Source organism: Gobio gobio, assembly GCF_949357685.1.
Source record: "Gobio gobio genome assembly, chromosome: 22".
NCBI lineage: Eukaryota > Metazoa > Chordata > Actinopteri > Cypriniformes > Gobionidae > Gobio > Gobio gobio.
This window is the reverse complement of record NC_137118.1, coordinates 34,104,331-34,131,547: the sequence shown is the minus strand read 5'-3', so window position 1 is coordinate 34,131,547 and position 27,217 is coordinate 34,104,331. Positions and strand designations below refer to the sequence as shown.

General features: G+C 40.0%; 1 protein-coding gene across 3 annotated transcripts in view; it reads left to right on the top strand.

Moving 5' to 3' along the window:
* The first annotated feature begins 2,399 nt into the window (after positions 1-2,399).
* The window catches only part of myo18aa (myosin XVIIIAa), a 59,101-nt gene continuing 34,283 nt past the window's right edge, over positions 2,400-27,217 (top strand). Inside the window, exons 1-11 of one of the 3 annotated variants that reach the window (XM_079804595.1) lie at positions 21,030-21,047; positions 22,210-23,073; positions 23,585-23,662; positions 23,963-24,034; positions 24,265-24,330; positions 24,957-25,044; positions 25,134-25,240; positions 25,582-25,758; positions 25,838-26,048; positions 26,843-26,985; positions 27,069-27,169. In XM_079804595.1, coding sequence (XP_079660721.1) covers positions 22,228-23,073; positions 23,585-23,662; positions 23,963-24,034; positions 24,265-24,330; positions 24,957-25,044; positions 25,134-25,240; positions 25,582-25,758; positions 25,838-26,048; positions 26,843-26,985; positions 27,069-27,169 — 1,889 coding nt within the window. In that variant the 5' untranslated portion in view covers positions 21,030-21,047; positions 22,210-22,227. Of the gene's footprint in view, positions 2,597-4,131; positions 5,274-21,029; positions 21,048-22,086; positions 23,074-23,584; positions 23,663-23,962; positions 24,035-24,264; positions 24,331-24,956; positions 25,045-25,133; positions 25,241-25,581; positions 25,759-25,837; positions 26,049-26,842; positions 26,986-27,068; positions 27,170-27,217 lie in introns of those variants that run through there. The other 2 variants (XM_079804593.1, XM_079804594.1) reach the window with 2 other exon arrangements.

Here is a 27,217-nt window from a genome sequence, read left to right as displayed (position 1 = left end):
TTTTAATTGAATTGTTTTACTTACTTTTATTGGCATTAACTATATATTATTCATGATTTATTTGGCAGGTCGCAAGATGTATTTTATTTTGTGAGACTTTGCTGAGGAAGTATTCTTTGGCTCAGTCTGAAAAGGCCCAGAAAAGAAACACTATGAATAACATCACACAGAACCGTCAGAGAAAGAGACGGGTAAGTTAAGAAACCGGTTAAGCTTTTTCCCTCCAGAATGTTACTATACTCCTCTCTGAGTTTTAGTGGTTAATTTACTGTCATGTTTTGCAGTTGCTGGAGACCAGGTCCAGGGTTGCACAAACCAACACAGAACCTGTGGAAGACTGCAACTATAGACCTGATGAAGATGATGATGATGCTGTTGATGGAAGGCCAGTGTGGATGGTTTGGCTAGCTCAAACAACATTGTGTTAGAGTTGGTCACAATTATTTTATAATTATAATTTTAATATTCAATTGTTCCATTTTATATTTTCCTTATTCCTATGTTTATATACTTATACTTTTATTGGTTCCCATATATAGAACGTTTACATATATTTTATATACACTTTTTAATTTATAGATTTCTTTGTCTCGTTTTATATTGTATACTTTGTATGTTTGTTCCTTTTTAGATGTCCATGTTGCTTTTGATCTCCACGTTTTGTATTGTTGTTCCTTTTACGTCGCCTTCCTTTAGAAACATTTTGTTCACTTATCTTTTCCCCCATTCATTTGAATGTATGTTTATAATGCTCTTTGTTCTTTTTATTTGGTTATATTGTTTACTTGGAATATTTATGTGTATTTTATATACACTTTTTTTTGTCTTATAAATTTATTGTTCTCATTTTATATTGTTTAATTTGTATATTTATTCTTTTCCTTTTTATGTTCACTGTGTATTTTATTCCTTTACATCTGTCTTTTAAATGCATTTTGTTAATTTTTTTTCCCTTTTTGTTTCTTTACCAATTCAATTTAACGTATATTTATGTTCTTTGGACTGTTTATATTTTTACATTTGTTCCTTTACATTTTCATCCCTTTTAAATACATTTAGTTCACTTGTTTTTGTTTCACCATTGTTTTAATGTTCGTTTATAATGCTGTTAAGAATGTTTTTTTTTTATATATATATATATATATATACCTTTTTAATAAATATTTCAGACTTTCTCAAATTGTTTTGTGTGTATTTTTCTTTTGGGAGGGAGAGGGGATTATTTTTTATATATATATATTATATATTAATGAGCAAAATCTGCATAGCTGGCCTATAACCAATAAAGTCCCTATGCTACAAAACCTAGCCCACCCTTAGCCTTAGAAGTAACCAATAAAGTCACTTGACTGGGTTTTCAATGCATCCTGTCCTCCAATAGCAGTCTGGGTTTTGGGAGTGGTTTAAAAAAAAACAACCAATCCAGTTTGAGATGAAGGACCAATAGGGGGTGGAAGGCAAAGCTGTTTAGAGGTGTGAAAATGTCTCCTGGGAAAAACTTGATGGGATTATTTGCCATGGCAACAAATGGCTGTAGCATGGGAGTATACGGCCACAACATACATCCGATTTGGTACCATTTCGGATGAATACGGACATATACGGATCCATGGAATTTGACCTATCCGGCCAGTATACTCCTGGATTCTTCCGAATTTCAGCAGTGTATACAGGAGTATCCTGGTCCGGATACACCTTTTTTCATGCAGTGATATATGTGTGTGGGGTTTTCATTTTGGCTTTTCTATCAAAATACCACATACCGTAAATGGACCCCCCATTTTTTGTTTTATTGCAATTTATGCCACTAAATTCACTAACGATTTGTGCTTTCTAGATGTATTCAGGCTCCAAGACCCGAACAAGAGACGTTACATTAATATAAATTTAACATAAAATGCATAACAAATGTGCAAAAGATGGAGATTTTGTAGATTATTACATAAAAGGAGAATCATAAAAGCATGCAGAAGGAGGGATTAGTGCTGTCAGAGAGTTGGTCCAGATGAGGGCGCTATAGCCATGCAAACGAGTTGGAACCACACTATGCCATGGTTCAATATAGGAATAATGCAATACAATATTTCTACATAAATTCATGCAAGGGACAAGGGACAATAACTTGTATTAAATACATATCTTTTTTATGTTATTTACAATGTCAATAGTGTGCACTCTACTCTTGTATATGCATATTTATACATTTTATTATTTTTTTTATGGCTACTTAAAGACTATAGCCTATACGTATTAACCAAATATTAACCAATCGTATATTTCTTTAACTATTTGTTTAATTTGTATTTTATTTGTTGCCTTTTAAAGTGCGTGTACATCAGACAAATTAAACTTTTAACTTATTCTAAGCATCTCTCAAGCTAAAAGTCTCTTAGTCCCGCAGAAGGGGATCCGTTGATTTGTTCAACTCTTCTTGAAGGGATCGTATCCAGCCGGGCTCATTGAGCCGGGAGCGCGCTCAGATGGTGCGCGCGTCCCACTGACCGTCAAACTCTGTGCTAGACGCGTTTCCACAGGACCGGTGCTGCAGTTCATTGCGCACCGGGGATCGCCAGACTATTTCAGCACTGTTTCATCGGTAAGTATGTTTATCATTAGCGGCGTTTGTCTTTGGTTCACTGTACAGGTGACAGGTGAACAGTCTATTTGCTTTGATGCGGAATAAAGAGGCTTAGTAAAGCGCATTACGCGAACCAAAACATTCACCTTAAAGCCATGTGATGTGATTCACTTTATACAAAAAATTATATAAATGCTGGTATGAGTATGTGGTGTAAATACTGCATTAAGGGGTAATATATTAAAGGCACAAATAGATTTTAAAAGCCTCGTAGATTTACTTTCAGAACTGAATCAATGAGAGTTTTTTGCCGGTAGTTTATTAATAGAGCTGAATTCAACATTACACAATAGAAACGATTCTGCAGGCGAGGTCAAGTGATTTCGTACCATAAATATTGTTAGATAGTTTTGAGATTACAAAATAGAGTAATTCGAAGAGGAAGCGTTCAGGGGGAGATGAGATGAGGAGTTTCAGGAAGTGATTCATTTTACTCGTTTTGTTTGGATAATCGGGGAAACTGATCGATTTAAGATAATCACTAATTTATGGCTCTGTGTTTTATATCACGTTTATGTCATTGTTTTATAAATTGTATAACTCATGTCGATGATACAAGCTGTACTACTCTCTTACCGATTTTTGTACCTGTCAGGAAAGGTAAGAACAGCCAATGAGAGTGTGCGACGTCACACAGTGGTCTTCCGTCACATGTTCCCTTTTTTACTCTTTTGATTAATAAATTATGTGGGTTATTTTGTATTTAAATAACCACAAAAAATAACACTGTGACTGTAATATGTATGTATTACATTGTACTGTAGGCATATGTATATATATGTATATATATGTATATATACATACACATATATAATAGTATAATAATAGTTCAATTATTATTAACAACAACAACAACAAATATTATTATGATTATTATATATATTTAATTTATTTAAAGATGTTAAAATGTTAAAATTGATAGTTTCCCCAAAAATGCATAGTACCCCATGATTTACTCCCCCTCAAGCCATCCTATATGTATATGACATTCTTCTTTCAGACGAATACAATCGGCGTTATATAAAAAAATGTCCTGGCTCTTCCAAGCATTTTAATGGCAGTAAATGGCGGCCCAAAATTATAAGCCCATAAAAGTCCATTATAAAAGTAATTCACATGGCTCCGGGGGGTTAATAAAGGCCTTCTGAAGCAAATTGTTGGGTTTTTGTAAGAAAAATTTCCATATTTAACAAAAAATTTTAAATATCTAGCTTTCATTATAATGCTTGATAGCACTGCCATTATAATGCTTGGATTAGCCAGGAATTTTTTTTTATATAACTCTGATTGTATTCGTCTGAAAGAAGAATGTCATATACACCTAGGATGGCTTGGGTGAGTAAATTATGGGATATTTTTCATTTTTGGGTGAACTATACCGTTAATGTGCCTTTTAAACCACATGACTATTACAGTCACAACTCACTACTACAGGCTATTGCAAAAGGGAGGATGCCTTAAAATGTCTTCTGTTTGTCATTCTGTTGTTTTAGAGGAAGGCTTCACCTGTTGCTGAGGTGCCCTTGGTGCTGTGGAACTTGTGCTGGTCATGACTGAATGCCGTTATTGATCTGTATGGTGTGAAGAGACTGACATCTGGTAGATTCTACATTTAGGCCCAACCATGTTCAATTTGATCAAGAAAGATAAAGACAAGGAGAAGGATGGAACAAAAAAGGAGAAAAAGGAGAAGAAGGAGAAAAAAGAGCGAATGTCTCAAGCCGAGCTGAAGAGTCTAGAGGAAATGAGCGTGAGGAGAGGTTTCTTTAATCTTCATCGGAGCAGCTCTAAACGGGAGTCGAAAGGGAAACTGGAGATTTCCAGCCCCATTCCCATCACAGTGGTCCGAAACACAGAGCTCAGCCTGACAGAAGTGGACCTCAGGAAACTGTACACTCAGGGTACCATAACGCCCACTAGCTCTAGCGATGACATTAAGGTGGAGCAAGATGTCCGTCGGTCATCCGTCAAAGAACAGGTGGCCAAGATTGACTCCATGACGATGCAGAGCTCCCAGGTGGAACAGAAGCAGAACTCCCAGGTAGAACAAATCTTAAAGCGATTTTCTTTCTCACAGAAGAGCAAAGAGGAAAGCCCTGTAGGGTCGACTGCACCATCAGGCCAGAACTCCGCCATTCCCTCACCTCAGGTAGAGGTCAAGGTATTCAATCCATCGCCCCTACATATGCCCCACCAAACCAGCCCTGTGAAGAATGTCCAGGTCCCAGAGTTAGTGGACCGAACATTCCCTGCAGACTTGTGCTTGCCTGCTTTGGCGCCTCCTCAAGTTCCTGCGCCAAGGGAATTGGAACTCCAGCGCCGCAACACTGGAGACTTCGGCTTTTCCCTTCGTCGTATCACCATGGTGGACCAGCATCCCGATGGATCACCTTACCGTAAGGTGGTCCACTTTGCCGAGCCCGGCGTTGGGAATAAGGACCTGACTTTGGGGCTGGTGCCAGGTGATCGTCTGGTAGAGATCAATGGGAGGAACGTGGAAAGTAAAAACAGGGATGAGATCGTGGAGATGATCAAGCAGTCTGGAGACACGGTACGTCTGAAGGTGCAGCCCATCGTGGAATTGAGTGAGCTGAGCCGCTGCTGGCTGAGGAACACCAGAGGCCCATACTATGAGGTGAGAGACACAAGTTTGTAGCTTATAATAGTTGTGATGTGTTAAATCACACAATGACTTGCTCTAACACATTGAGCCAAGGAGCCATTGTGGAAGGCATGGGTTTGAGTCTAGTTTGCATTATGCTCTTCTTCTTCTTCACATAATTTTTTGTTGTCTCCCCACTATCCACTAGGCCAATAAAACCCAATGAAATTGTGTCAGTATAGTCTGATAAATAAAGTGTTTTTTTTTTAACTATAAGCGCAATTTAGATGGTATGTGTTTGAGGCTTGGACGTTTCTCAGGAAAACTGATACAGTTTGAAGGTATATACGGTGTTTCAGCAAATTTTCAGATGGAAGATCAGTTACAGCCTTGAGGTATTCTGTGAATTCAGAGCAATTTGAGTGTGTCTGTTGACATCTGAAAGACCGTTTTACAGAGAGCTGTTGATGATGTCAACAGTTTCAGTGCGACAGCTCGGGGGGGTTATAATAACCTGTCTCATGCATGGTTTGTCTTACCCATAATGCACTGTATATGTCTATTTGAGTCCCATCTGAGTGGAACAAAGAGCGAAATGTTAAATTAAGTTCCAAGAACGAGAGAGACTTTTATTTGTTTACTGATTTTTTTGTGATATTTTCCACTACATAACTAGAAAGCATTCCTGTAGCTCAAACAGTAGAGCATGAAACCAGCAACGCCAAGGTCATGGTAAGCCAAGGTCAAGTCAATGTAAGCATCTGACAAATGCATAAATGTAGATGGATTAGACAATATTCCTGAAGATATCTTCTGGAATGGCAAAGATCTTTGTTTCACTGTTTGCTACAGCATTAGAGACCTTTTTACTTTTGGCTTTGCTATATTCCCAAGTTGCTCTCTGACACATTTTCATCGCTGTATCCTGGCATAGCTGAGCGAACGGCCCCGTTTCAGAATGTGGCCCGGCAGCCCTTTTAGTAGATTTCAGTGTTATGTCGTAAAGCATTGATTTGGTCTTTTGATAACAGGATAGTGATCACTGAAAGTGAATATTTCTGTTAAGGTCAGGTGGTCTGGGTGAAAGCAGAAGTGATGTCAGCAGTAATCGTCTGTCATTGTGATTCCTCAAACATTTCAAAACATCAGCTGCCATCGTCTCAGACAATAAATGTCACAAGTTCAAAGTCATGTTGGAAGTCATGATTGTTACATTTCCCCAGTTATTAGATACTTGATATTTAAACATGTAAAAAACAAACCCTTGAGTGATATATACTGCATTCAGCTGCCTTAATATTTAGCATATACCCGATAAGGCATAACATTATAATTCCTAATATTGTGTTGGTCCCCCTTTTGCTGTCAAAACAGCCCTGACTAGTTGAGGCATGGAATCCACTAGACCCCTGATTCCCTGAATGTGTACTGTTTCCATGAAAGGGTGTACATGCTCTGCAACAATGCTTACGTAGGCGGTACGTGTCAAAGTAAAATCCACATCGATGGCAGGACCCAAGGTTTCCCAGCAGAATGTTGCCCAAAGCATCACACTGTCTCCGCCGGTTTGCCTTCTTCCCATAGTGCATCCTGGTGCCATGTGTTCCCCAGCCAGGTAAGCGACACACATGCATCCACGTGATGTAAAAGAAAACGTGATTCATCAGACCAGGCCACCTTCTTCCATTGCTCCGTGTTCCAGTTCTGATGCTCACATGCCCACTGTTGGTGCTTTCGGCGGTGGACAGGGTTCAGCATGGGCACCCTGACTGGTCTACAGCTATGCAGCCCCATACGCAACAACCTGAGATGCACTGTGTATTCTGACACCTTTCAATCAGAACCAGCATTAACTTCTTGAGCAATTTGAGCTACAGTAGCTCGTCTGTTTGATCGGACCACACGGGCCAGCCTTCGCTCCCCACGTGCATCAATGAGCCTTGGCCGCCCATGACCGTGTCACCGGTTCACTACTGTTCCTTCATGGAACACTTTTGATAGATACTGATAGATAAATGTATTTTAATGTATTTTTTTTTTGGGAAAGAAATATAACCACAAAATTTGTTTTAACATTATTTCCAATGTGACAGCAAATGTGTGTTGAATGAAATTCATCTTAACAAATGGAGAAAAAAATTACAAAAAACAAATACATAGTTTAGGCTGACGTCCAAAATCTGATATGTTAATTTGATCTGGCTCAGCACGAAACCAGAGCTCAGTGAAGAGATTAAAGTGCATTGAGTGATTTATTCGTGATGTAAAATAACGTGGGGGAGGTAAAAATATAGAATATTGTGTATCTGTACTGTAACGTTTGGCCTTTTGATGCGTAAGAGGTTTATCCTGGTGCAGCTGAGAGCATCTGGCCTGATCCTACAGGGCAGCTCTTCACACAAACAGCATTTCATCTAATGGTGTGAAAATAGGAAGAGACAGGTGTTTGAAGAGTACGTTTTGGTCAAGCTAATCAAATGATTGTGGCGTGGATCACATGAGTCAGCGATCACTCTTGCTAAACCTGTTGTTGTGTTTGAATAGGAGTGTGTGTGGTGAACTCAGCCCTTTATATGCTTTCTGCTAATGGATAACTAGAAAAATCTCAGTGTCAAAGTCTGAGTGTTATTTCAGAACACCATCAACAAGTATGTCAGACCATTAGGAAAATCTTATAGCCAACCCAATGTAAAAAAAAAGAAGAAAAAGAGAGGGGGAGTAAAACTTTATTAATAACTTTAATTAAAAACATTAACATGTACATCAATCAGGCAAAACATTATGAGTCCTTATATTGTGTTGGCCATTTTGCTGCCAAAACAGCCCTGACCCTGCCAGGCATGGACTCCACTAGACCCCTGAAGGTGTGCTGTGGTATCTGGCACCAAGATGTTAGCAACAGATCCTTTAAGTCCTGTAAGCTGCGAGGTGAGGCCTCCATGGATCAGACTTGTTTGCTCAGCACATCCCACAGATGCTCGATTGGATTGAGATCTGGGGAATTTGGAGGCCAAGTCCACACCTCAAACTCGTTGTTGTGCTCCTCAAACCGTTCCTGAACCATTATCCTGCTGAAAGAAGTCACAGCCACCAGGGAATACCGTTTCCATGAAAGGGTGTACATAGTCTGCAACAATGCTTAGGGTGGTAAGTGTCAAAGTAACCTCCACATGGATGGCAAAAAAAAGCCAGAGTTTCCAAGCAGAACTTTGTCCAAAGCATCACACTGCCTCCGCCGGCTTGCCTTCTTCCCATAGTGCATCCTGGTGCCATGTGTTCCCCAGGTAAGCGTCACATCAACGTGATGTAAAAGAAAACGTGATTCATCAGACCAGGCCAATTTCTTCCATTGCTCCGTGGTCCAGGTCTGATGCTCACGTGGCCACTGTTGGCGCTTTCGGTGGTGGACAGGGGTCAGCTGATCTGCGGCTATGCAGCCCCATACGCAACAAACTACGATGCACTGTGTATTCTGACACCTTTTCTTTTTTTTTTTATCAGAACCGGCATTAACTTCTTGAGCCTAGTTACCTACATGCATAGATATTTGTGCAGTAGATGCCTCAGGGCAAATTTGCCCCAAAAATACTGAAATATCGGAGTGTATCAGTCAGGCTGAGAATCTGGGGCATTCAAGTTCTCTTGACCAAGTTTTCTCCTAGTTCCTTTTACCAAATACTAATAACTCATAATATACAATTTTATAATAATGATACAAAATGCTTATCCTCATGCATGCCGTCTCAAATTAGGATGCTATCAGGGATGAAAGATGTCCGACCAGCTGCTGTAATGAACTGCACCCTTTGTAATAAAATGGCCTGTCTTACCCAACCTGTGGGGGGCAGGACTCAGGAGTCCCACCGGGTTTTTACTGGCCCACTTTAAGCCGAGTACAGAAAAAGATATGACACATTTGGGATTGGCCTAGAAGCGATTATTCTATATAAAGATTGTGATACAGAAATCTAGACTAGGAGAGCTACGTGGTGAAATGTGTTGCTTGTTGCATTTATATTGATGAAAAATATGTTAAAATGTAGATAATTGCACACACTTGTGTGCTGTATTTCAGTACTAAAAAGTTATTTCCACCTTCTTCTGACCACTTTTTATCCAGTTTAACCAGGTACTAAATGTGCTGAAATAGTTCTGATGCATTGTCATTCTCATTCTTTGCATTGCATACATTCCTTTCTATGCAAATTAGGATTTATATAATTTATTTACTAAAATTAGCTCTATTTGCCTGGTGCAGCTAACTTGAAAAAAGCAAAAGTGCATTGAGGGTCCACAAAGGGGTCATCGCAGACACCCTTCTGAACCCTAAAATGACAAATGGAACACCCTACGGTCTTAATGGACGCGCACACGGCAGTCATTGTAAGTCCACTAGACCGAAAGTGCATATGAAGTGCACCATTTGGGATAGGGCCTAAAGCCCAATTTATACTTCTGCGTTGGGTGTAGGGCCTAAGCCGTAGCCTACAACGTACCCTGACGTGTACCTCTCCAAAAATGTAACAACGCGTCAAAGCGATGTGATTGGTCTGCCAGAACCCCTCCCTCAGAGGTACACATGCTCTATCTGCATGTGTAACTGCACGGTGTTGCGGACAAGGATGCAGAAGTATAAATTAAAATCAACGTGTACCCCACAGAGTAGAGGCTACGCCAAAGGTCTGACGCAGAAGTATAAATCAGCCTTAAGCCTTAGGCTGAATGAATTGTAAACTTACTTCTCTACAGTAGAGGGCGCAACTCAAACCTTTCAGCTGTGCTGCCATTCTGGATTGCAGAAGAAAAAGGATGCAGGAGAACTAGAGATGGGCTGCGTCCCACTCCAAATTTTTATGCCCCTCACTCGTTAACTTTGCACGAGTTCCGACTACTGGTATGGCGATTAATTCTCAAAATAATTAATATATCATACACTTCGGTTAAGCGCCATCTGTTGGGATGTCACGATCAAGTTGAATTGTTGAGCTGCTTGAAGTGTACATCGGAGTAGACTCGCTTACTCTGTCAAAAATGAGGGGTGAGGGTCTGTCCATATAAACTTCCGTTGTCCACTTCACGAAGTGGAACGCACTTTAAAACGGAGGCGGGCATTCCCCCGAGATGAAGTGCTTAGGGAAGTTTGCGAGTGCGTGTCTAAAAGTGGAGTGGAACGCTGCCATTGTCTGATTATTGGGAGAGATGAGAGGCTGTGGCTCTACCATTGGAAAAAGTGTAACGGCCGACTTGAATCACGTGTGCCTTGATAACCAATCACATTACAGCCTTGATGACTTTGAATTTCATTCAGAGTTGTACAGTCATTCACTGTTTGCAGATACTATAGAAATTAATGAGAAGTGCTATTATGCAATTGTCAGTGACTTCTCTTCTAAAACAGGATTGTTTTTGGTGTAAACATGTTGAAGATTAGCCGATAGGCTGTAGATTCATTAAAAGAAAAGCCGCTTTCGCACAAATGCAGTTTATTTAACATATTGAAGGCTCTCCTCCATTGAATCCATTCAACAACAAAAAAAGGCCTCTGGTCTCCTTCCCTTTGTACGACATCATTTCGATATTTTTGGCTAACTTTGAGGCTTGTCTTAAAGCAGCTTTGGTTCAACACTCTTCCTTCAGCAATAAAAACAAAAAATTAAACCCAAATGTGATGTTTATCTAAAGTCATTTTTGCTAATCAGTATGGTTGAATTGGATCATTGAAGGTCAGCAGCAAAGACATAAATTGAGATTAAATAGTACATTTGTATTATCTGACATGTTTAATTATTGCAGGTTTGCGTAATATTCTGATAGTCTAAAAGAATGACCAGCATGTTTACACAGCGCACACACAACGCCTCTGCACTTACACCCGATTTCTCTCAGCATGGGGACAAAAGAGGCATCAGTCAATAAATTGATAAACAAAGTAACTTGCACAATTACTTATTTGAAAAAGAAACTCAGATATTTTGTAATCTGATTATGGAACTCATGTTAACTTGTAATGCGTTACCCCCAACACTGGAGATACTGTAACAATAGCAACACTGATATCAGTAGTCAATTCCCTCCATAACTGAAATGCTCAAGAAAGGCAGATACTCTTATGTCATGTAGCATGGGTGGCCTTTTGCTAATAGAATGTTTGGCATTTGTTCAGTCATAGTGCCTGTGAATGTGACAGGAAACCCTTGTGATTTTTTTTTGACAGGTTTGATTGTTTGTGCTGATAGTTACTAGATAGACAGGTTTTGGCTGCATTACTGTACTGAGAAGAACAACACTTAAACACACACTCTCACCTCACACCCTCTCCGGTCCACTTAGCTGAAGGATTGGTTTCTGAATGAATGAATGAATCAACACGCTCTTCTCAGCCTTTTGTGTGTGACTGCTTAATCTGTTGGGAAATCTGAACACACAAATGCTTTCAGGGCTTTTTTGACTTCATGAGCATGTTTTAAAAATGCATATGAAGGCAAAGTTTTTCCATGCTCTTTTTAAGTAAAAAAGACGTTTGCTAACCTAAAGCCACCCGCGCTTTATATATCGACTCCTAATCAGTAACTTGGCCTGTCCTGATGAACTATGCTGATACATTAAGGTTAGCCAATCATTACTTAGCTGATTTACATATACATGTAGTCTTAAAGTGTTAAAGGTTTTCGTTTATATTATGCTGGTTAAAATTTCATTACAGAAATGCAGTAGTAGCAACATATTTTTATTTTATTTTATTTGAAGTACTATTATGTATTTATGTAGGGGTAAACTTTTTAAATGATGAAATACAATTCAAAAACTTAGGAAATTAATACTTTTACTGAGCAAGGACACAATAAATTAATCAAAAGTGACAGTAAATACATTTACAACGCTATAAAATATCTCTATTTCAAATAAATGCTGTTCTTTTGAAAATTTCTGTCCATCAAAGAATTCTGAAAAAAATAATGTATCATGGTTTCTGCAAAAACTTCAACAGTGATCATACTAAGAAATGATTCTTGAGCATCAAATCAGCATATTATTTTATTTTATTTTAAAATTGTGCATTATAAAGACACCAACAGTCGATCAGTCTAACAGTTAATTATATTATCTGCATGGCTATGTCAGTCAGTGTTTGCATTGCTATTCTAAATAACCACCATTGAGTTTTGCAAACACTGTCCTGTATTTTTGTTTTTTGGCTCAATGGTTCTCTTTTTTCATCTGCTCTGAGAGGGTTCAACAGCCTGTGGACTATTAATGTCCTCTGACTGCTCTGAAACAATCTGTCTGTGAATGGCTTCATTAACTAGTATCAGATTAGATTATGTAATAGATTAACTTGGCTGCACATCAGGCACTGAATACAGGAAGTGTCTTTCGTCTGTCATCAGTGTCTGTGCTGTCCCTCCGTCCTCTCTGTCAAATCTCTCTTTATGTCTCCACTTTGTTTCCTGGCCGATGACCCAGAAGTCTTTCTTGAGCTGTCAGTGTCGCCCCAGTGCTGTCGTGAGATTGAGAGGGCCTTAATAGTGACGCTGGTCATTGGACAGACTTGGCCGTCCACAGGGGTCCAGGAAGTGGCTTTAGTCTGGATAATTATCCTGGTTTGGACCACTGGGTCATTGTGACGACCAGCTGTGTTTTTTGGGCTGATTTGCACTGGTATTTGGCAGTAGGATTGTGTGAAGCTGTCCAGTATTCAAGCTCTAGCTGTGAGCATTTTGGCACAAGGATGATTCCAGCTCTGCCAGTTTACCAGTCCGTTACATGTGACTTGGTTAATGGGGGGTGTAGTAAATCTCGTTTGTACGGGAAGAAGGAGGCGGGAACCGGCGAACAATCAAAAATGTTTAATCAAAATAAAGACAAAATAAAATGGCGGCGGCAGCCCCTCGCGGTCGACTGCCGCCTACATACAAACACAAATGAAAATAAAAAGCTGCAGCCCCTCACGGACGACTGCAGCGTGCACATAACAAAACGTAAATAAAACTCAACATAAAATCCAGGCCTGGTCCTCTCTCGTCCCTCACTGTTGTCGCTCCTCCTTTATAGTCCCTCACTCCTCCGCAAGGGCCGAGATCGCTGCGGCGCGCAGCTGGCGCTCATCCTCCCTGATGAGCGCCGCCTCGTCCCGCCCTCACGGTCCCTCGGCCTCGCTGCCCGCCACAGGGGGTTAACGGCAGTTACTTACCTGCCGGTTTTTCACGCCCTCAGGATCCGGCACAATGCATAGAATCAAAACAGATCCCTTTTTTTACATTCTTAAAGGATTAGTTCACTTTAAACTGAAAATTACTCCATGATTTACTCACCCTCAAGACATCCTAGGTGTGTATGACATTCTTCTTTCTGATGAACACAGAGTCATGTTAATAAATATCCTGATGTTTCCAAGCTTTATAATGGCATTGAACGGGGCTCACGAGTTTGAAGCTCAAAAAAGTGGCAGAAGGTAGATATTTTACTTTATAAAGTTTTAAATATGGATATTTTTCTTACAAAAACCCATCAATTTGCATCAGAATGCCTTTATTAACCCCCTGGAGCAGTGTGGATTACTTTTATAATAGAATGATATTCAGCCCCGTTTACTGCCATTATAAAGCTTGGAGGGTCAGGATATTTATTAATATAACTCTGACTGTGTTAATCAGAAAGAAGAATGTCATACACCTTGGCTGTCTTGAGGGTGAGTAAATCATGGGGTAATTTTCATTTTAAAGTGAACTAATCCTTTAAAGTCGGCATGACACGAAAGTTGCAATTCTTCCCCACTGTGACATATATCCAAGTGAAACAGCTTCTCGAACAAGAAAACATGTAGGGTGGAACTTGATTTAGTCCATCGGGAATTGACTGGATGATCGGATCATTGTTGTTTGCTATTGGTCGATCTCATGTGAGTGACAGGTTGTCCTGCCCTTGCGCTAGTAAACACTTCAGAAGATCAAAGAATATAATCAGAGAACATAAATGTTATGGAAATCACAGTGCAGAGATGCAGCAAGACCAGACATGCTGCTGTTATCTGTCCGCGGGGCCCGTGTCCTCAGGATGTTTCTGAATGAGAAAAACATCTGTTTTTTGCAACTTTGTGCAATATTTTATGAGTTTGTGGAGCATGTGTTTAAATCAGCCTGTAGCTTGGCCCGTAGAAGAATGTAGGTGAGCGCGGGGCACAACCTAATGCGGGGTTAGTTTTAACACGCATGGTTTAAAACTTTCCACACATGCCAGGATGATAAAACTTAGTGTATTTACTAGTTGCCATATCAACATTATTTAAAAAATTGCGGCACAATTAAAAAAATCTTTGGAAGATATTACTGAACATTTATTTAACCATAGCGAAAGTAAATTTCTTTCTTAAGTTTATTTTTCATTTCTGTTTTTTGTGTTTATTTAAAAAAAGACAAATTTGATATTATTTTAATCTTATATCTGTTATTTAACAGTTTAGATTGTTCTTTAATGCTGATCTAATCAGCAGAAGACACGAGCCGCAGATGTGCTGATGGGGTGCGTTGTAACACTGCGTTACAATAAGCCCATATTAGAACTATTATATTCAATACTTTTATGAATTATTTTTAGTAACCATGAGAAAAGGGTGAATAATAACTGAGAGTCAATGTTCAGAAAGTTTTTAACTATACTGGATAGCTGTATTTAGCGATGTGTTTATTGTTAAACTTAATTATTTAAACTTAATTATTAAAAAATGCCATTATTTTATTTTAAAAAGTTAATAATTGTATTTTATTGCCAAAATACTTTAGTTTGTCATGGATATTTTTTTGATTATATCAGATAACATTTTAAGCTGTCATTTGGTCATGTTACAATGTACCCCACCTATGGGGCATGTTGTCACATTTCACTTCCATTCTTTCGGGGTAAATCAAGAAAAAAGTATACACTGTATTAATGAAACAAACCCACATAGTTGTACTAGACGTGTGAAATTAATATGGGAAAAAAAATAATGTTCTCAACCCCAAGTGGATTTACACAAACTGAGAAAAACCGTTAGGTTGTGCCCCATTCTCCCCTATCCACCTCCTTTTGTATCGTCAACCTGTGTGTTTTCCGGTTTTTATTTGTACACTAGAGACTTATTTTCAATGGCAACTGAATGATATGACGTATTGAACATATTTTAAATATGTAATTTACTTTAACTAAGATCTATGGCTTGGATTCCCCTCAGTGATCAAATTATGCTATGCTAATCTTTTCTATACTAGTTATGCTTTAATCCTAGATTTGATCAAATCCTTCATGTATAGTCTATATATTATGTATAAAAATAAAGCATATATGTATTTAAATGCAGATGAAACGCACAGTTTTCTGCTCCATTAGCACTTGGTATTAACAAACATTGGATTAGCTAGAAGAGCTAAGAATAATCAGGCTTTGAAGGAAGGAGGTGCTACGTTTGCTAACCATAGCAACGAATAGGCGTCTAGGTGGGGCTTAAAAAGTATTTAGACCTCCCACTATATGACATTGTGTACTTGTTCGACGACCCTCCTAAACAACACACTTCATCATACTAGTAATGTAAGTTTTGATGTGTGGATGTGTTAGTGCATATGTGTGATGCCATTTAGTCCCACCCCCTGTTTATATCTCTAATCAGTTTCTTAAGAAATGAAAGAGTGTTTGATAAAGTTAACATCAGTCTTTCATTGTGTCCATTTCAAAGCATTGAAGTCCTGAACGCAGAAGAATTGCTTTCAGTGAAAAGAATTTCACTGATTCATCAGGAGTTTGTAGAAAGACCACACAGAGACAAGGGATCCATCTGCACGGGGGAGCTAATCAGATTAAGGAGCCCACCGCGTCCTCCATAGACAACTCCAGCCTGTTTGTGTCCTGTTTGGTAGTGCTGATATGATACAATATGACAGGCCTGGACTGGTCTACAACCCCATCAGAATATAAGGCCTCATGGTGGGTTTGTATTTGTGTGGTAGTCAGTAATCAATAGTATGCGTGTTAAATTTTATGCATGTTAATGCAGAATCATTTAATCAGAATTGATTAATTTTGTTGCACCACAACCAATCAGCAATCCCCCTGTTCCCAACCCTGGCCAATCACAGAGGCTCATTGCAGCTCTATAAAGTTAATCTGATACATTTTTACCAGAATTAACAATTACTTTTATTGTTTACTTTTGAGCTTAAGTGTTTTTAATCACAGTGAATCAGTTGCGCTTGCTAATGAAAATAGATCTGCACATTTTCTGAAGCAAAACTAGTCGAAAGTTATCACAAACAATGCTAGGATGTTTTGGGTGATTGCTAAAATGTCGCTAAGGTGTTTCTTAGCATGTTGCTGTGATTTTTCTTTTTGGGGTATTTTGGGTGGTTGCTTACTGGCTCAAGTAAGAAAAGCTCAGTAGCGACATTCTGGTATCTAGATAGGATGGGACAGTGTTGGATGAATTACACAGGAAAGCTTATAATATTAGGGTTGGGGGTTTATTTAAAATACTAACACATTTCACAGAACTGGTTTAGATTAAGCCAGGATTAGGCCTTAGTTCAACTACAACATAGAAGTAGCTTTTATAAACGTGCCTTAGAAAAAAACGTTACTGGTGTGCATCTGGAGACCAGAGGTGTAAAAAGTACTCAAAAATGTTACTCAAGTGAAAGTACAAGTACTGAGTGAAAATTTTACTCAATTAAAAGTAAAAGTATCTGGCCAGAATCATACTTGAGTAAAAGTAAAAAAGTACAACATTAAAATTGTACTTGAGTATTAAAAAAGTAAAAGTAACAGCGGGAATGAAAACTAGAGATGATTTTTGTTTAAGCTTTAATCTATAAAAACATTAAGTGAATGAACCACATAGGCTACAAGGTTTTATCCTGCTTTAGAACTGTTTGTATTTAATCAAACTATAAGACTACTACCTCATGCCAGTATGCAACATGGTACTCAAAGTTGTAAAACCTCGGTTTTAACTTAAGCCGGATTTATAATAGTCCTTTACGTTAGTTTCTTGTCAGACTGTACGAACATGATCCCCGCTGTAAGTCATGTCACACATTAATGTCAGACTGTACGATAGTCAAGGCGCTTTAAAAACGGACGCACGCAAAAAAACTTCTGACACTGCCAGAATTTCGTCTCAGGTCAAATTTGATCGCAACGGTCATTAAATCGGCTGTCGGTGAGCATGTCAAACTAACGATCAAAGACCAAACTAACGATCAAAGGAATCTTTTAAGATTTGCAAAATTTGTCTCAGACGGCCAAATCGGGGCCAAAATCGCAAAGTGTGCACCCATGGCTTTAAGCAGAAACTGATTTTCAAAATTGTGAGTGTCAAGCCTATAGCTCTTTTGGGGCTGAAAAGCAATCTTGCAGTGCTGAAAAGCCTCTCACTCTAATTTCCAGGTCAAGGTTCTGTGCATTGTGATAATTGATGCGACATGACTTCACTTCCAAAAGACCAATGAACATGTCTGACCAATTTCATGGAATGTGAAAACGAATCTCATTGGCAGAATAAATAACATTTAAATTAAACTGGGCACAAGCGCAATTCAATTGGTTTGGTAATAGCAAGGGAAAATAGAATGAAGTGATCTCCAAAAAAGAAGTACTTGACGGTAAATAAAATTGTAAGGAGTAAAAAGTACTTTTTTTCCTTAAAAAATGTAATTAAGTACAAGTAAAAGTATTGATTTTTAATTGTACTCAAGTGAAGTAAAAATCCCAGAAAATAATACTAATAGTACAGTAATCAAGTAAAATAACTCAAGTACTTTACACCTCTGCTGGAGACAAAACAATGGCACCGACATATTTTAAGATATGTCAGCGCAGTGCAAGTTGTTTTCAGTTAAAACAGCTCAATAATGCATTTTATTCTGGGATTAGACTTGAGCCTTGTCCGTGAAACCAGGGATAAAGCCTGGTTTCACAGACAGGGCTTAGATTAACCAGGATTAGGTCTTTGTTAAATTAGGACACTTAAGTAGCTTTTATAAATGTTATTTAGAAGAAAAAACAAACATTACTGGTGTGAATCTTGAGACAAAACAATGGCACTGACATATTTTAAGATACCTCAGTACAAGCTTTCAGTTAAAACGGCTCAAACATGCATTTTAGTCTGGGATAAATCTTAAAGGGATAGTTCACCCCCCAAATTTTTTTTTGTCATAATTCACTCACCCTCTAGTTGTTCCAAACCTGAATACGTTTCTTTCTTCTGTTGAACAGAAAATAAGATATTTTGAAGAATGTTGGTAATCAAACAGTTGATGGTAGCCATGGACTTCCTCAGTACCCCCAGTCAGGCACTCCCTGATCAGTCAGGGCACTGATCAGGGAGTGCCCTGACTACTGAACAAGGGAGCTGAGAGAGACGCACCCAATGGCTACCGTCAACTGTTTGATTACCAACATTCTTTAAAATAGCTTCTTTTGTGTTCAACAGAAGAAAGAAACTCATAGAGGTTTGGAACAACTTGAGGTTGAGTAAATGATGACAAAATGTTCATTCTTGGGTGAACCATCCCTTTAAGCCTTATCTGTGAAACCAGGTGTAACTCTAATTAAGTCAGGCTAAAAGAAATGAACTCATCAAGAATTGTGCACAACTCCTCCCTCTAGTGGATCTGTGAGGAACAGCAGCATTTTGTTTAGTCACACATGCTGTTGCCCCCTTGTGGTGGGATTTAAACATTCATCAAAAGAGTTGTCTCTGTTGATGAAGTTTGTGAATTGAATTTTGGCTGGATTTTCTGAAAGGACAGTTAAGCTGTTTGAATCCAGTTTGTTATGTGTGCGTTTATGTGTGTGTCGTCAGGGGGTACTGGGGTCTACATGGTTATTAATATCCTCTGTATCCTGCAACAGCTGTTATCCCCCCTCCCGAGCCTGAACTCCGGCTTGACGTCTCTGTCGTAACGTCCTGTCCCACGTTGAGCTCCGCTCAAGACGTCTGCCCATGGATGCCTACCTGACCAACTGGTAAACATAACAGAGGGAATCTGATGTGTCTGCTTTGTGGTTGACAGGTATAAGAATCAGGGTTTAAAGCTTGCGGGACAGCTGTGTGTGTGTTTGTGTGTGTGCCGGTCATGTCACATTGTGGCCTCTTCACATGTGCTCTATTTATAGTGACTGTTCTTGTCTGTCATGAAAGCTCCTGTTGCCTTAAACTGCACTTTCACTTTCAAACCGGTTGTTTTTGTATTACAAATGTGCTCTTCCCCAGCATGTTTTTTTTTTTTTTTTTTTTATCAACGAGAAGCTTGATTCACATGGACTTGATTTAGATCTTTGTTTGTCCATCTGTCATAATTTACTCACCCTCATGTTCTAAATAATAATAGTCACATGATTGAGTCTAGACATGAGCCGTTTGTCATTTTGGAGATTGACAGCCCCAGTCATCATTCACATTTATTATATTGAAAGGAGTGACTAAGATATTATAAAAAAAATCACGCATTGAAAGCCCAACAAGTTTTGAATATCATGAGAACTCAGCAATGGGAAGCTTCATCGTTGATCTCTTGCCTTGTTGTTTGACTAACCGAGTGTCATCCTGTAAGCCTAATGATGCTTCTTCTTTTTCTTTACTCCATCTAACAGAATTGATGTTCATCCTTTTTTTCTTCCCTTGTAGCTGTTCATTCTTCCTATTCACCGCAGGGTCCTAGTACCCCCAAAACTTCAACCGAGAAGACTGCCTCCAATTTCCCGATCCTGTATTCTGCCTCACCAAAAAAAAAGCCTTCCTTTCCTCCCCTTTCCTTTCCTCTCCTCTCCTCTGTCTGTTTCTCCATGGCCTTCTCATCTCGTTTCTCATTTTGGGAGAAAAAGGGAAGTAGAGTTTTATTCTGTTTGCTAATTTATTGTCCGTACATGTATCATTTTTTTTAATTTATTGCCCGCTCAAGACCGGTGAAATAGAACTATTTTAGACAATAGAGTTTAGACGATTTTTCTCCAGAGTAAGATATAGGATTGTTTGATCTATACTGTGGGACTGCAAAAATTATGAAATGGGAGAAAAAAATATATTTCAGTGCTTTTACATTCACTGGCAAAATGTTGGTGTTCACCCAAGAAACTTTGCATTCGCTTGCAAATCTTTTTCGTTCTCTCTCTCCCAAACGTGTTGTGCTGCCCCAAGAAACTTTGCATTTGCTCAAATCATTTGCATTCTTTGGCAAAAGTATTGCATTCCCTAAGAAACTTGTGAACGCTTGCAAAAGCCTTAAAACCATCTCATATTATTTACATCACAAAAGTCTTGCAAATCAATGCTAAAGTTTTAAGAGGTAACACAAAAGTATTTTTCCTGCTTATTTTTCACGGTTTGTAATTATTATTGTAATATGACTCAATTTATTTTAAATACTTAAACGGGATCTCTCTAAACTTCGAAGGCCACCACAACATGTCTTTTTGAGTTAAGTTGTTGTAGTGGAAAAGGAATTATACATTGTACCTTTAAGGTTTCTTCTTTGTCCATATTCAGTAACTTTCTAGTTAGGTGCATGTATTTGAAAATTTGGCTGTAGTAAAGGGTTCGTAAAGTAAAGGCAGACATTAAAATTCATTGTTATAGAGGGATTTCTCTGTAAGAATGTCTGACCTCACCTTCACCTCTAAGAGAATCCCCATTGCCTAAAATGTAGAACGAGAGAATAGAGAGATAGCATCCAGTACAATGTCTCAGGTCTGAGTGCCTGATCTTTAATACTGTCTTCATCTGCCTCCCTTCAGGTGAAAGATGAAAATGTCCCAGGTGCAAAAGCCTCGAGTGTAAGTGTATGAGCAGCGTCGTCATTACAGCATGACTCGGATTTAAGATGGGTGTCTGTTCTGAGATCAGATGAGATCACATTTCCCAGCACTTTGCATTTGTTATTGTGGCTATGGTTCACTCTAAATCACATTCTGTGTGTTTACTTCACATATATCATCAGGAGGTGCTAAAGATGGGGTTTGTTTGGAAAAATGGTGGTCTTTTTCCTGTTGGCTTCCAGCCTTACGCTTTGTCTATAATTACCGTATGAAAGCAGTTCATCTGTTTCTTCTCTTTATTCAGATGCTCAAATATGAACGGTAGTAGGAGTTGAGATAATTATTGCAGGAGGAGGTGAGAGTTTGGAACTGTACTGCTGCTGTACTCCAGTGGGTGGAGTTTGCTGACATCACACCCTGCCCTTTTTGCCCTCCAATCACTGTTGTAGTAGGAGGGGCAGCTTGAGGAAGAAAGAGAGGGAAGGAGCATGAGAAGGATGCTGAGCTAAGGATGTGTGTGTGTGCGTCTGAAGCAAATGTATGAGAGGTTTGCAAGTCATCATGGAGGTGCACAGCTGGAAGAGCACCAGCATCATCACCTTCAGGATAGACATGAAGGTCTGTCACCACATAAGAGCTCGTTATTAGTGTCTTATAACTAAATGTGCACTTTAAACTGTCATGTGATTGTGAGGTCTCTGCAATACTCCAGGTTCTGAGTTGTGTATAGTGTGCAAAAGAGACTACAAAAAGCCTGTGCGGTTGATCCTGTAGAGTTGTGTTTCAGGGCTGAAAGCCAGCGTTGCACTGCAGTGACCTTAATTATGGGGTTTGTCTGTTAACCTGCCTCACTGTGCTGAGAAAAGAACTGCAAAGTGCCTGGCCATGTGGAAAAGAGCAAACAAAGTGTTTTTCAGATTAACTTTCAATACTGCTTGGGCTGGAGAGTGTGATGACCCTCTGATATTCAGAACGGCACCCATCTGTCATCTTTCGGGAAGTTCAGGAAACTCCAAAAGGTTGTTGCTTGTTGAATTTTACTGAAGCTACTGGAAATAGTACTGTTGTAGGTTACGAGGGATGTGAACTTTTAACTTTAATCCTTGCTGCTAGAGGTTGTTTTTCATAGGTGTTTACTTTGTGGTGACCTGTACATGTGTGTTTTGGGTTGTGTGAACAGCCGGACAGTGAGAACAGCATGAGTCAGTCTCAGACGGAGGTAAGTGGCCCACCCGAGCGTCACCGAGGTGAACCATCAACAGCTGTGAATCCAGAGCGGCCACTGACTGTAGACCAGAGAAGCAGTGGCTCCATGAATGGACGTCATGGCAGCGTGGAGTCGGACATGTCGGCGAGGAGAGGAGTGAACCCGGCGCACAAAGCAGGGTCAGAGGAAAAGCCATCGACAGCCACTTCTGTTCCCAAAACAAGCCGTCCCCTGCAAGCCGGCAGCTCTGTGGATGGAGATGCCCTCTCCGTTGGATTGACCAGCCTAATGGGCCGTGCAAGGACTAAAGAGCATCGATCCCGCTCAAGAGCTGCCGAACACAAAGAAAACCAGGAGGAAAGCAAAGAAAGGATTGGGGAAAGTGAGACGCCCTCAGAGGAACCCCAACCATCCGCCCCTGCAACCAGTCCATCTCCTAAAGCTGACCCTCTTGCCCCTCCCGTTGGCTTTTTACCTCCTAAGATGAATCCTCTTAGCCTTCTTGCTGGATTTATTCCAGCTGCCAAACCCAACCCATTGGCTCCACCTGCTGGTTTCATCCCAGCTTCTAAACCAAATCCTTCCACTCAACTTACACCCAAACCTGATCCTCTAGCACCACCGGCAGGATTCATCCCAGCTCCTAAATCAAACCCTTCCACTCAAACTATGCCCAAACCTGATCCTCTGGCACCTCCAGTGGGATTTGTTCCTATCCCAAAGCGAGACCCATTTGCCCCGGTGGCAGGATTTATCCCCAAGCCCAAAGTTGACCCATTAGCACCCCCCGCAGGCTTTATTCCTGTGCCACGGACTGCTGCTGTGCGAAAGCTGGAGGTACAGACTGCATGTGTTTCTGAATGCTTTTGCAATGCATGTAATTGCTCAGCAAGCCAATGCAAAAGCTCACTGCAAAACTAATATCTCGCCAAAATGCTTTTTTTTCACTCTTGTGTGAAGACTTTGACTGCTGTCTCACTTTAACGCTCTGAAGTGGATTGCAGCTATAACTTTGAAGTCAGCTGATGCCGGCAAGAATTCGGCATGGCAAATGATGATGCTGGAAGGAACTTTTTGTGCTTTTTTTCTAAAGCACACCATCTCTTTGAACCCCCCACTGGCTTTAACAGCAAGTTGATAGGTAGAAATCCTATGGAAATATTAAAAACTTTGTTGGCTGTATAACAGGCGTAAGCTATTTATCAGACTAACATTGCATTGGCGCTGATCATGTCAGTCGCAGAGTTGTAATTCCGGATTGTGGTGGTTCCCATCTTGCTCGTTTTTGGCATGATTGTAGACCGTCTGCTTGTATACAAGCACACTGATTAGTGCTGTGTCTGTGAAGGCGAAAGGAGTGTCAAAAACGTCTGCAGCTCCTGCTGAAAAACTTCCATCTCAGATTTCTTCCGTCGCCAATCAACAGGTGTGTGTCCCGCAACTGCCAAGATGATTGTGTAATACAATGGTGTTCATCAGTGAGAGTTGTTGTTGTTTATGTCTCACTGTTGATATTCAGATTTGACTGCTGTTAACAATTGTTTAGTTACGCTATTGTGTCAGACTTGGTCTTGCAGTGAACTTGGTATGAGCAGGCCTTTAGGTTTCAATGTTGGTATAACTTTATTGAATCTAAAGCAGATTAAAATGACAGGTGGTTTGGTAATAATCACCTTGCTAAGGACCTCTCAGACACTTCACTGATCCTATTTGATTCCATCTGTAGGGGTCTCCAATGATGCCCACCCCAGAGAATCACAAACATCTGGAGCAGAACTTTACAGCAAAATCACCTCCTGTAACCGCTGCCATTCTTTCTTTCTTTTGTGTTTTTACAGTTCTTATATGAAGTGTTTTATTACGACCTGTTGATTTCTCTTCAGTTCACAATAATATGGGGGTTTGACTAATGTTCAAGTAAAAATTGAAGTCGCATTATTACCTGCCTCTTTCCCTGTTGTTTATTTATCTTTTGAGGATTTGTGTCTTTATGAATTTTGATCTCTTGGTTTTCCCGGCCCTTTGCAGACCAAGGCAGCTGAGGACCCTGTGGCTATCCTGCAGGCTGCACATGAAGCTGCCTGTCTGTCTAAGGTCTGGCCACTGCATTGCCTGTGTGAAATTCTGTGAAATGTGTAGAGCTTGGTAGAGTCTCATAGTGCCATTAGAGGAAGCTCATCACCGCAGAGCTCCTGGTTGAACTGAAGCATGTTTCCCATTTATATTTTACTTAGCTGTATGTGTGTTGATGTATGCAGTTTCTGTGTGTTATAGATTTCTTTGTGGTGTGTGAAGCAAACTTTTCTCTGAATTTTATTTCTCTGGTCGTAATGTGTGGAGTTTGACCTAGTCCAGCTCCACCGGGTGTGGTTGGGCCGTCTTGCTCCGCCCATTATGTCAAGCCCTGCCCATTGGCTCTGCATTGAGCAGCCTCTCTATAGACTTTGAATGTGTTTGTCTCCCTAGTATGCACATCTCCAGCAGTTTTGTTGTGTACAGATGCTTCACTTTTTATATATATATTTAATTTATATTTAATCTCAGATATTTGCTTGCAGTGTTCACTTCTAAAGTCAAAACTATTCATTCTTAAACAGATTGAAAAGCTGAACTGAATCACAATCAATCCATCAGTGTTACTGATCACTTGTAGGGTTCACTCTCTGTGACTGGTGTGCGTTTGTGTGCGTTCTGACTATCTCTCTCGCTCTCCACTGCAGGTGAAGACGGAGGAACAGCTTGCTGCCGAGAAGGCCTGGTACAACACTGAGAAAGTCTGGCTTGTCCATAAAGATGGCTTTTCTTTGGGTTAGTGAAGTCATAGTGTTCATTAAACACTCCTATTTTGATCGTAATCCTCAACTGTCCTGTAACAAATGTTCATTTTGTCTGTATAGCTACACAGCTCAAGACTGAGATGGGCTCTCTCCCAGAGGGGAAAGTGAAGGTCAGACTGGAGCATGATGGGACATTACTGGAAGTGGACGAGGATGATGTGGAGAAGGTGGGCGGAGTCACTAACCACATGGATGTAACCCATGGAAAACCCAATTAACCTGTTTAAATACTATCTATCTATCTATCTATCTATCTATCTATCTATCTATCTATCTATCTATCTATCTATCTATCTATCTATCTATCTATCTATCTATCTATCTATCTATCTATCTATCTATCTATCTATCTATCTATCTATCTATCTATCTATCTATCTATCTATCTATCTATCTATCTATCTATCTATCTATCTATCTATCTATCTATCTATCTATCTATCTATCTATCTATCTATCTATCTATCTATCTATCTATCTATCTATCTATCTATCTATCTATCATTAGGCGAATCCTCTATCATATGATCGAGTGGAGGATCTCTCGTCTCTTCTGTACCTCAATGAGTCCAGCATCCTTCACACCTTGCGTCAGCGCTATGGTGGAAACCTCATTCACAGCTATGCTGGGACAAACCTGCTGGTGATCAATCCCCTCAGCTCCCCTGCCATGTACTCCGAGAAGGTATGAACTTCACAAAAAGTCATAGTCACCTCAGAGTTATGGTCAAAAGAGATGGAGTGGCATGGTCTCTTTATATCAGGTGATGCAGATGTTTAAGGGCTGCCGGAGGGAGGAAACAGCCCCTCACATCTTCGCTGTTGCTCAGTCGGCATATCATCAGCTGCTGACAACACGTCAGGATCAGACCATCGCGCTACTGGGCAGGAGCGGCAGCGGAAAGACCACCAACTGCCAGCACCTGCTGCAGTACCTGGTCACCATCGCAGCCGGCAGTGGAAAGGTGTACTCGGGTGAGGAAGAAGATTAGGACCTCAAAATGCATTCAAAATTGTCTTGTTAAACATTGCTAGTGTGAATATGAAGCTGCATGGCCTGTTTTTTTTTTTTTGCTATTTGAATTGTTTGTGCTTCTTGTAACTTGGAGCCTTAAACCATGGAAGCTTGTTTCCACCATGGAATAAAAAATATAAAATATAAATATAAAAAAGGTATTTTAGACTTAGGGCTCTATCCTTCACCCGGCGCAATGCGACGCCAGGCACGACGCAAGTGTTTTTGCTAGTTTCAGCCCAACGCAGTTATCATTTTCATGTCCTGTGCCACGTTGTTTAAATAGCAAATGCACTCGCGCCCATCTGTTCGCCCATGAAAACGAGGTGTGTTCAGGCGCATTGTTGTTGTGTTGCTATTTTGAGGCAACTGAAAACGACTGCGCCATTGACCAACTGAAACCTGGTCAAAAGTCAATAGCGCAGTATTTTTTGTGTTATTTAAATGGCGCGTTAGTAATATGCGCCTATAGGCGGGTACACAACGCAACACTCTGCTTGTTACACACACAGCAGCACACAAACATTTTTAAATATTAAAATTAAAAGGATTCCTCTCTGGAGAAGCGTTCAGTCTTTCCGCTCACAAATGGCGCCATGTAAATGGCGAATCCGCCATGGTGCCAGCGCAACTGGCTTTTAAAGGGAATGGGAGATGAGACTCTGATTGGTTAATTGCACGTTACACCCAAATCACACCCATGACGCATTAAGAGACTAGGTACAACCCATTATTAACTGTTCCCTCCTTACAGCTGAGAAATGGCAGGCGGTCTATTCGGTTCTAGAGGCTTTTGGAAACTGCAGTACATCTATGAATGGGAACGCCAGCCGCTTCTCACACATAGTCTCTCTTGACTTCGACCAGGCAGGACAGGTGGCCTCTGCATCCGTTCAGGTAAGGTACAGCGAGAGGATGATTATTCATATTTCACTGGGGGATTTATCTTTGATTTGCTTTACTTTATGTCTCACAAACAGACCATGCTGCTGGAAAAGTTCAGAGTGACTAGGCGACCAGAAGCAGAATCAAGCTTTAATGTGTTTTACTATCTGATGGCTGGAGCAGATGCATCTCTAAAGTGAGTGAGAGACTATAATTATAAAGCAAAAAGCATGCATACTAAGTG